At 38.5% G+C, this 11,352-nt stretch overlaps 1 protein-coding gene across 1 annotated transcript; it reads left to right on the forward strand.

The window, feature by feature from the left end:
- Positions 1-9,715: 9,715 nt before the first annotated feature.
- LOC111159275 (olfactory receptor 56A1-like) lies at positions 9,716-10,684 on the forward strand. The gene has a single exon (XM_022521693.1). It carries the CDS (start codon positions 9,716-9,718, stop codon positions 10,682-10,684), a length of 969 nt encoding a protein of 322 aa, XP_022377401.1.
- The last annotated feature ends 668 nt before the right edge of the window (positions 10,685-11,352 follow it).

Below are 11,352 nucleotides of genomic sequence, written 5' to 3' on the forward strand. Positions count from 1 at the left end.
ATGCATATCTCACAGTCTTGATTCAGGAGAGAACTGAGAAAAAGGAGAAAATTGCCAGACTCAAAGTTTCCATTATGGTCCTCTCTGCTCAGCTACAGAAATACCCTGAATCCCCAGTTTAGTCTACATGATGACTGCCTGCCCCATGAGACTAACGTGAGACTAACAGTGATGAAGGGGATTTTACATTCAGAAAAGCTATACAGAAATCTCTGAATACCAAAAAGGAAACCAAACACATCACTTGGGTTCAAAGATAAAGATTTCCAGGATGATCTTCTCCTAGCTCTGGCAAGACTTGGGTAAAGTGGGTTAATTAGCTATGTCTACATGCATCATATATGATGATAAGGATGTCAAGCTAGGATGCTAAAGTCCTCTGTGAATGACTATGAAGATTCAACCATGGCTTTTGTTAGTATTGGAAAACTCAAAGGTTACCTTACAGCAATGTGTGTACTGAAGGGCAGAAGCTAAGAAGAATTGAACAGAAAGGTTTAGTTTTGAGAAGTCAGACCTGGGGAGAACAGATACTCTGAGGCAAAAGAAAATAAACTAAGACAACAAAAGTTGTCAGACCAGATGTATTGGAAGACTCAGAGCCACAGTAGCCAACCAAGAAATAGCTCCTATCACAAGGGCTATGAGAAAGGCAGAAGTCAGCTGTCATTATTCTTCTTCAAAACTATAAGCCCCAGATGTGACCTCAATTCTCACACCTGAAATCCTGTGCATGGACTTTTAGTTGGTTCTCATCTTCACTCTAAAAGGTAAGTCCATTCTTGATACTTCTCCAAAGCAAAGCTGATGACTGTGAACAAGGCACTGGGAAGTCAAGATGTTATTACCATTTGACAGGTCTCAAAGAACACACAGATACACCTGGACAGAGCCCAAGTTAGCCTCCATATTGGCTGGAGGCACAGGGAGCTAAGTCTATTGCCCCAGGGATAGCTGGTTAGGCAGGAGAGTTGGTTATCTCCCTCAAATAACCACCCTGTCCTACATAAGAGGGGGGAAAAAACTGAAAGACACTTGTGAAGTTCACAGTCCCATAATACTAAAATACTGAGATCTAACCACGGTACCTAAGAATACTTCCCCTCCCCCCACAACCCATCACCATGTTACTAAGGTGTATATACAGTTTGAGGAGGGGGTTGTTTTTGCTTTTTTTTTTTTTTTTGCCTAATACATCATGTCCCACTATCAACAAAAAATTACAAGTCATATAAAAAGCAAAACACATGATTTAAAGAGACAAAGCATGCATCAGGCCCAGACATGGCAGGATAGCTGGAATTATCAGACTAGGAATTTTAAACAATTATGAAAAATAGGCTAAGGGCTCTAATGGACAAAGTATACATCATACAAGAGCATATAGGCAATGTAAGCAGAGAAATGGAAATACTAAGAGGAAAACAAAAAGAAATGCTAGAAATTAAAAACAACACTGTAACAGAAAGGAAGAATGACTTTGATGGGTTTATTAGTAGACTAGATATGGCAGAGGAAAGACTCTCTGAGCTTGAGAATAGATCAATAGAATCCTCCAAAACTGAAAAGCAAAGGGAACAAAGACAAAAAAAATGAACAGAATATCAAATGTCTGTGGGACAACTAAAAGGGTTAACATAATGGGGTTACAAGAAGAAGAAAGAGAGAAAGGAAGAAGTATTTGAAACAATGATGACAGAATTTCCCCCAAATGAATGTCAGACAACAAACCACATCCAGGAAGCTCAGAAAACACCAAACAGGATCAATGCCCCAAGAAACTACATCTAGGCAATATCATTTTCAAACTACCAAACATCAAAGATAAAGAAAAAATAACGAAAGAGGTTATAGGGGGTAAAAAACACCCTACATATAGAGGAACAAAGATAAGAATTACAACTGACTTCACCTCAGAAAATATGCAAGAAAGAAAAGAGAGGAATTAAATATTTAAATAGTTAAGAGACAGAAAACAATAACCCAGAATTCTCTACCCTGTGAAATTATCCTTCAAAGTGAATGAGAAATAAAGGTTTTTCTCAGACAAACAAAAATCTCACTGGGTATGACACATTACAAAGAGGACCACACATGTCTGTCCCACAGGCTCTGTTGCAATGTAACACTGACAATTCCTCACCAAGAGATTAAGTCTAATTAAACACTCCCTTGAATCTGAGTGGCCTTGGTGATCCACTGACAATAGAATGTAACAGAAGTTCAAGCCAGAAAAGGCCATTCAGCATCTGTCTGCCTGTCTTGGAATGTTTCCTTCTTGGATGCTCCCTCCAGGAAGCACCTTCTTAGAATCCAGATGCCATGCAGTAAGAAGTCTAAAACCACATGAAGAGGCCTTGGGTAGGCCCTCTAGTCAACACTCCCACTTAAGCCTAGTCTTAAAATCATGCCAGCCCAGGAGCAGACATATGAGTGAAGATGCCTTCCACTGATTCCAAACCCTAGCCACATGGTTATTTTCACCTGTTTGAGTAGAAGGATGCCACTGGCCTCTACTCCACTGTACTGCTTTTGAATTCCTGACCCACGATATCCATGAGAATGATAAAATAGATGCTATATTGTGCCACTATGTTTATGGTGGTTTGCTAAAAAGAGCAGATAACAAGAACACCAGATTTTTCTGAAATAATTTGGAATTTTACTTATGAGTCATTATTGATTATTTTTTAAAGCATATCACTTCTATTGAAAAATTTTTTGAATTTTTAATATAGTTCATAACTACATTAGCAAAATTCATTTCTATTTGGCTGTGAACCTTTACTAAATTCCTTGTTCATACCAATTTCTGGTATTTTTTTTCAAATAAAATCTTTTTTATTTTTTTAATTTAAATTCAATTAGCTAACATGTAGTACATCATTAGTCTTTTTTTAAATTTTTTAATCATTTTTAAAATTTATTTTCAGCATAACAGTATTCATTGTTTTTGTACCACACCCAGTGCTCCATGCAATCCGTGCCCTCTCTAATACCCACCATCTGGTTCCCCCAACATCCCAACCCCTCACTTCTTCAAACCCTTCAGATTGTTTTTCAGAGTCCATAGTCTCTCATTGTTCACCTCCCCTTCCAATTTCCCCCAACTCCCTTCTCCTAACTCCCCATGTCCTCCATGCTATTTGTTATGCATCATTAGTTTTTGATGTAGTGTTCAATGATTCATTAGTTGCATCTAACACTCAGTCCTCATCACATCACATGCCTTCCTTAATGCCTATCATCCTGTTACCCCATCCACAACCTTCAGTTTATTTCCCAGAGTCCAGAGTCTCTCATGGTTTGTCTCCCTCTATGATTTCTTCCCATTCAGTTTTCCCTCCCTTCCCCTATGATCCTCCACACTATTCCTTATGTTTCACATATGAGTGAAACCATATAATTGTCTTTCTCTGTTTGACTTATTTCACTTAGCATAATCCCTTCCAGTTCCATCCATGTCAATGCAAATGGTAGGTATTCATCCTTTCTGATGGCTGAGTAATATTTCATTGTATATGTGAATCATATCTTCTAATCCATTTGTCTGCTGACGGATATCTCAGCTCCTTCCACAGTTTGGCTATTGTGGATATTGCTGCTATGAACACTGGGGTGCATGTGCCCCTTTTTTACACTACGTCTATATCTTTGGGGTAAATACCCAGTAGTGCGATTGGTGGGTCATAGGTTAGCTCTATTTTCAATGTCTTGAGGAACTTCCCACAAACAGTAAAAGAGGATTCCTCTTTCTCCACATCCTCACAAACATTTGTTGTTCTCTATCTTGTTAATTTTTGCCTTTCTAACTGGTATTAGGTAGTATCTCATTGTGGTTTTGATTTGTATTTCCTTCATGGCTAGTGATGTTGAACATTTTTTCATGTGTCTGTTAGCCATTTGTATGTCTTTGGAGAACTGTCTGTTCACATCTTCTGTCCATTTCTTGACCAGATTATTTGTTTTTTGGATGTTGAGTTTGAGAAATTCTTTATAACTCTTGGATATTAGTCCTTTATCTGTAATGTCATTTGCAAATACCTTCTCCCATTCCATGGGTTGCCTCTTAGTTTTGTTGACTGTTTCCTTTGCTGTGCAGAGCTTTTTATCTTGATGAAGTCCCAAAAGTTCATTTTTGCTTTTGTTTCCCTTGTCTTTAGAGACGTGTCTTGAAATAGAAACTAGAGAAACAGTAGAACAGATCAATGAAACTATAAGCTGGTTCTTTGAAAGAATAAATAACATCAATAAACCACTGGCCAGACTTACCCCCCCCCCAAAAAAAAGAGGGGGCCCCTGGGTGGCTCAGTTGGTTAAGTGTCTACCTTCAGTTCATGATCCAAGGGTCCTGGGATCAAGTCCTGCATTGGGGTCCCTGCTTGTCAGGGAGCCTCCTTCTCCCTCTCCCTCTGCTTCTCCCCTCTGCTCATTCTCTCTTTCTCTGTCTCTGTCAATTAAATAAATATAAAAAAGAAGAAAAGAGAAAGGACCCAAATTAATAAAATTATGAATAAAAGGGGAGAAATCACAACTAATACTGAGGAGATAGAGACAATTATTTGAATTTATTACTAGCAGCTATCTGCCAACAAACTAGGCAGTCTGAAGAAATGGATGCATTCCTGGATATGTATAAGCTACCAATACTGAAACAGGAAGAAATAGATAATCTGAACAGACCAGTAACCAGCAAGTAATCAAAAACTTCCCTGAAACAAGAGTCCAGGGCCAGATGGGTTCCAAGGGTAGTCTGCCAAACATTTAAAGAAGAAATCATACCTATTCTACTGAAGCTGTTCCAAAAAACAGAAATGGAAGAAAAACTTCCAAACTCGATCTGTAAGGCCAGTATTACCCTGATCCCATTACCAGAAAGACCCCATCAAAAAGGAAAATTACAGACGAATGTCCCTGATGAACATGGATGCCAAAGTACTCAACAAATCCTACTCAAATGGATCCAACAGTACATTAAAAGGATTATTCACCATGACCAGGTGGAATTTATTCCTGGGATGCAAGGGTCATTCAACATTCACAAATCAATCAACATGATAGATCACATTAACAAAAGAAGAGACAAGAACCATAAGATCCTCCCAATTGATGCAGAAAAAGCATTTGACAAAATATAGCTTCTTTTCCTGATTAAAACTCTTCAAAGTATAGGGCTAGAGGGATCATACCTCAATATCATAAAAGCCATCTATGAAAAGCCCACAGCAAATATCATTCTCAATGGGGAAAAACTGAGAGCTTTTTCCTTAAGGTCAGGAACACAACAAGGATGCTCATTCCCACCACTCTTGTTCATCCTAGTACTAGAAGTCCTAGCCTCAGCAATCAGACAACAAAAAGAATAAAATGCATTCAGATTTACAAAGAAGAAGTCTAACTCTCTCTCTTCACAGATGACATGATACTTTATGTGGAAAACCCAAAAGACTCTACCCCCAAATTACTAGAACTCATGCAGCAGGCCAGCAACATGGCAGGATACAAAATTAGGATATAAAATCAATCCACAGAAATCAGTTGCATTTTTATACACTAACAATGTAACTGAGGAAAGAGAAATTAAGGAATCAATTCCATTCACAATAGCACCAAAACCTGTAAGATACTTAGGAATCAACCTAACCAAAGAGGTAAAGGATCTATACTCTAGAAACTCAGAACAATTATGAAAGAAATTGAGGAAGACACAAACAGATGGAAAAACATTCCGTGCTCATGGATTGGAAGAAGAAACATTGTTAAAATGTCTATGCTGCCCAGAACAGTCTACACGTTGAATGCAATCCATATCAAAATACCATTGACATTTTTTACAGAGCTGTAACAAACAATACTAAAATTTGCATGAAAACAGAAAAGACCTTGAATCGCCAGTGGAATGTAGAAAAAGGATGCCTGACTTCAAGCTGTAGTACAAAGCTGTGATCATCAAGACAGCATGATACTGGCCCCCAAAACAGACACATCAACCAATGGAACAGAATAGAGAGCCCAGAAATGGACCTTCAACTCTATGGTCAACTAATCTTTGACAGATCAGGAAAGAATATCCAATGGAAAAAAGACAGTCTCTTCAATAAATGGTGCTGGGAGAATTGGACAGCCACATGAAGAAGAATGAAATTGGACCATTTTCTTATACCATACACAAAGATAAACTCAAAATGGATGAAAGACCTCTGTGTGAGTCAACAATTCATCAAAATCCTAGAGAACATAGGCAATAGCCTTTTTTCATTGGCCACAGTGACTTTCAAGAAACGCTATTCTAAATACACTGGTCAGATTATGTATGACCTTGATTTAAATACAATAAATACAATAAATAAATACAAATGACTTTAACTACTTTATTCACTATTTTATGCCTGTGACTATTTAAAGTTGTTCTAAATACACTGGTCAGATTATGTATGAACTTGATTTCATTAATTAGGTAAAAATATGTTGATCCTACTATATTCTAACAATGTGTGTTTAGAACACCACATTAATGGGGAACAAAACTGACAGTGATCTGTCTATCCAGTTCATGTGCAGTGTTAAGTAGTCCATATTAAGATAGCTAGTTTTATTTAATGAACAATTGGAAGCTACTGATACTATAATGTAATGTGAAAAAGATAAAGGAATCTTAATAAGGGCAATGACCTTAACTACTTTATACACTGTTTGATACCTGTGACTATTCTAGTGCTAGTTATATGTCTGATAATAACATGTAAATATTTATTGAATGTCTGAGATTTACATAAGGTAAATTAGTTGCTCACTCCATGTAGATATCAAATAGCAGAGTTGAATTCAGAATAATATAAAAAACAGGTAGTAGGATAATTTCATTAAGAAATTCTGGTAAGGTTCAATGTAACATTTCAGAACGTTGAAATTGGTATAATATTTAGAAGGATGGTCTGTGGAGTCAGATATATCTATATTTGATAAATCTGTATCTAAGCTGTTAGATATAGATTTGAATTTCAAGTCAGTTTCAAATCCTGTTCTTCACATCGCAACTACTGGCACCCAGTAGCACCATAACATAAGATGAGATGAAGGTTCCCAGGAGATCAGCTCATCAGACCCAAGGTTTTAGTAACCCAAACCAGGACTATTCCCAAATGGCATGGAGAAGGGTGTGGGACAGTATGAGGAATTGACTGCAGATCATAAAACCCTCTAGATTTTTTCATCAGCACCAAGGAAGCAGCTCTGGTTCTGGTAACTGGTTGCAGGCAGCTGATTCCTTAAGCAGGACTCAATTTATTGCATCATTGGTGAGTTTCAGGGATAAGGGAAGAAGACCATGCTGTGCTAGGCCCACAAGAGCTGAGTTGCCAGAAGATTCAGAACAGGAGACCTTCTCTGCATTCTTATATTTGCTCCCATGATATAGAAGTTGGCTGTGGGTGGTGGTAAAAGATGGATGAACATTCAGAAGAGAAAAGATCTAGAGTCTCAGCAATTCCATATCATTGAATACAAGGGATCCCATGTTTTAAATGGCTGGAAATTTCATGCAAGTACATCACTGAAATACTTCTGGCCTGACCAGAAAAGCAGTGTAGGGGTTCCAGAGAGTCGAAGTATGGTTCTGAAACAGGGACAGTGTTTTGAGTTCAGTATGACACTGAGCATCCAGGTCCATTAGGGCTAGGGGAAAAAAAAAACTGGTGAAGAAATTTGGTCATTGCCTTCCACCAGCATGTTTGCACAGAGTAGTATTAACAAAAGAGCAAGTTTCCTCTGATTATTATATAGGATTCATATTCAGCAGAAACAGATCTTCCCTTTCCTAGTTTTTTTCTCTTCCCTTTGAAAGTCAGTCATATATTTGGGAGACATTGCTTAGGTAAAATATCTTCACTTTCCTAAAGCGTCTTCATCATGAGTTCTTAAGGATCTTTTTATCCTGGATATCTTCTAGGTGGTAAAGTTTCAAAAATATTCCTGAAACCAAGGTTCACTGAACTGGACACTATTCTAAGCATGGCTAAACCAAAGTGGAGAAGAATAGAATAATTGCCTTCCCTCTGATTACCATTACTTTGTTTAGTAGAGAGTCAGATTCTAATAATTATTATTAACTGAATATGTCAAAATTTTGACTCCTATTCATGTCTAAACTTCTATGTGGCAATATATCCAGGCATCTGATCCTTTTGCTTTTTACCTATTCCTTTGTATCCTCTCCTTTTTTATCCTTTTTATTAAGTACACTCTTAGTGAAATCCAGGTAGCAGAAGAATGAGCTTAATTTAGAACCATTCTTTACAGTATGTGGAAAGAATGAAGACAGGGAGTTGGATGGATAAGAGACTGGGATTTGTGAAGCATGTTCATGCATAGGGGCTACACATAAGGGGAAGGAAAAAGAATAAAGAGCCAAGGAAGGCCTTTCTCAGGGGTGGCAGAATAGGTAGGAAAAGATAAGTATGGGGCAAGAAATAAAAGTAACAATGGTTTGAACTATATCCTATGTGCTTGTGATTTCTAATTTTCTTCCTTTAACTCCAAGGTTTCAAGTGAATTCAAACTTATTTCTGTAGAAGTCAGACTTGTGTACATTTTGATAGCTTACAGACTCTATAAATTCAACATATCAAAATTGGATCCATCATCTCTGCCTCTACAACATACATCACATATTTTCAGAGACTGTCTTGTGAAATGCAGTCATTTAATCCAGAAGAGATGGGAGAATTTAAGAATTCCTAACTTCTCTTCTTCTATACAACTACTCAGTCTAATCTTTGCTTATGCCATTATATTTATACCTCTGAAAGTTGCTCCTTTTAAAAAACATCTTTAGAACCATTCTAGAGGCATTTATTTACACAGTGATCACTTTTCAACTGAACTATTGAAGCCAACAGTTGCCTCTTTTTAGATGTCCTTTGTCTCTTCTGGTTCCTCAAGTTTGGGTGTAAAAGAAAGAGGGATATGAGAGATTTGGTATCTTTGTTCAAAACTGAAATCATGGTCTTTACAACAAATGGGGATGTGGGATACATATAGAAATTTATTAAGACATGAGAGACTTCAGCATTTTGAATATCTATGGGAAGGATCTATGGAGAGACTGACCACATAGGAAATGGAATGGATAATTAAAAAGTCAAAGCTCCTAAGAAGATCAGAGGTGGACAGACACTGTATCAGAGGTGGGAGGATTGTAACTGGGAGGAGGGATAGATCTTTGAGTTGGCTAGATGCAAGGAGAAGAGCAAGGTACAGGTATTGATGAGTTTTTGAGTCTATCATAGATATCGAGGAGCTTGCATCTGATAGCTTCTGCTGTCTTTGTGATGCCATTGGGGATGTGATTTCTGACCTATGGAATCTATAATTAATAATTTGCTTTATCATATCACATATCAGTCTCACTTGAAAAAATTTTTGCAGCTTTAGACTATGTTTTAATGGGGTAATTCTTCTCATATTCCTTTTAAACCTTGTGGGTCGTCTGTCTTATTTGTTTCTCTGAATTAACTTTAGAATAATTTGCTGAGTCCCCTCCCTATTCATATATGTTTTCACTGAACTTTGCCTTCATTTGAGATTGTTCTTCTATACTCAACAGTTTTCTGGATGAATAAATGTTACCATTTTGACAGTTTTGTTTTCTATTGATGTAATTCCTGTGTCTTACCATACCTAAACCCAGGTGAAATCTCAGTTTAGGATTTATCTCATGACATTGCACAGCAACTACTTCATTTCTCCACTCTCAGAATTCCTCCTCATCTGCTTCCCTAACTACCAGAGTTGGCAGCACTGGCTGTCCCTGCCCCTTAGCCTCCTCTTCCTCCTGGCCATGGGGGCCAACACCACCCTGCTGATCACCATCTGGCTGGAGGCCTCTCTGCATGAGCCCATGTACTACCTGCTCAGCCTCCTCTCCCTGCTGGACATCATGCTCTGCCTGACAGTCATCCCCAAGGTCCTGGCCATCCTCTGGTTTGATCTCAGGTCCATCAGCTTCTCAGCCTGCTTTCTCCAGATGTTCATTATGAACAGTTTCCTCCCCATGGAGTCCTGCACATTCATGGTCATGGCCTATGACCGCTATGTGGCCATCTGCCACCCACTACGATATCCAACCATCATCACTAATCAATTGGTGGCCAAAGCTAGTGCTTTCATTGTGGCTCGGAATGCTTTGCTGCTTTCACCTGTCCCCATCCTCTCTGCCCGGCTCCATTATTGTGGGAAAAATGTCATTGAGAACTGCATCTGTGCTAACTTGTCTGTGTCCAGGCTCTCCTGTGACAATTTCACCCTTAATAGAATCTATCAGTTTGTGGCTGGTTGGACTTTACTGGGCTCAGATTTCATCCTCATCTTCCTCTCCTACACCTTCATCCTAAGAGCTGTGCTTAGGTTCAAGGCTGAAGGGGCTGCTGTCAAAGCCCTGAGCACATGTGGCTCTCACTTCATCCTCATCCTGTTCTTCAGCACCATCCTGCTTGTTGTTGTGTTGACAAATGTGGCCAGAAAGAGGGTCCCCATGGACATCCTCATCTTGCTCAATGTCCTTCATCACCTCATACCTCCTGCCTTGAACCCTATTGTATATGGATTTAGAACCAAAGAGTTAAAACAGGGGTGTCAGAAGTTATTGTGGAGAGGGCTTCAAATACATAGAAGGGCACCATTATAGAAACATCTATTACTATTTCCTTTGTTTCTATTCTGGGATTTGTTATTCCAGACAGTACAATAATGCTTGGATAGCGAGTATTTCCTACCCACTTTCTGTCCCTCTAGTATCAGTAATTACTGTGGATCTCTTAGTACCTGAACAAACTTCATTTGCCTATTAGGTACCGAACCTTAGGTACCTAAGTTTGTATGTAGACATTTATATTTTTAAATCATCCCATCTTCATAACAGTTCTAGAGGACAGGGATTACTGTCTCAGGTTATACATTAGAAAATAAAAATTTGGGGCACCTGGGTAGCTCAGTGGGTTAAATCCTCTGCCTTCAGCTCAAGTCATGATCTCAGGGTCCTGGGATCCCGCTCCACATCAGGCTCTCAGCTCAGTGGGGAGCCTGCTTCCTCCTCTCTCTCTGCCTGCCTCTCTGCCTACTTGTGATCTCTGTCAAATAAATAAATAAAATCTTAAAAAAATAAATTTGTGGAGAAATATTGACAAAGATCACACTTGGTGAGTGGTAGGGCATCAATTGTTAAAATTCTGGAAGTCACAATCTAGTGAAAATGGGTGAGGAAACATATATTATTGTAGTTGGTAGGGAGTGATGTCATTATTTACATGGGTATAGGGAATTTAGGGTTTAGGCTGATCAAATAACATTACTCAG

Source organism: Enhydra lutris, unplaced genomic scaffold (assembly GCF_002288905.1).
Source record: "Enhydra lutris kenyoni isolate GAN:26980312 unplaced genomic scaffold, ASM228890v2 scaffoldscaffold68, whole genome shotgun sequence".
Lineage (NCBI taxonomy): Eukaryota > Metazoa > Chordata > Mammalia > Carnivora > Mustelidae > Enhydra > Enhydra lutris.

Bases quoted from the DNA above. Each gene is read 5' to 3' on its own strand.
- LOC111159275 (XM_022521693.1), top strand. From the start codon at position 9,716: ATGACATTGCACAGCAACTACTTCATTTCTCCACTCTCAGAATTCCTC.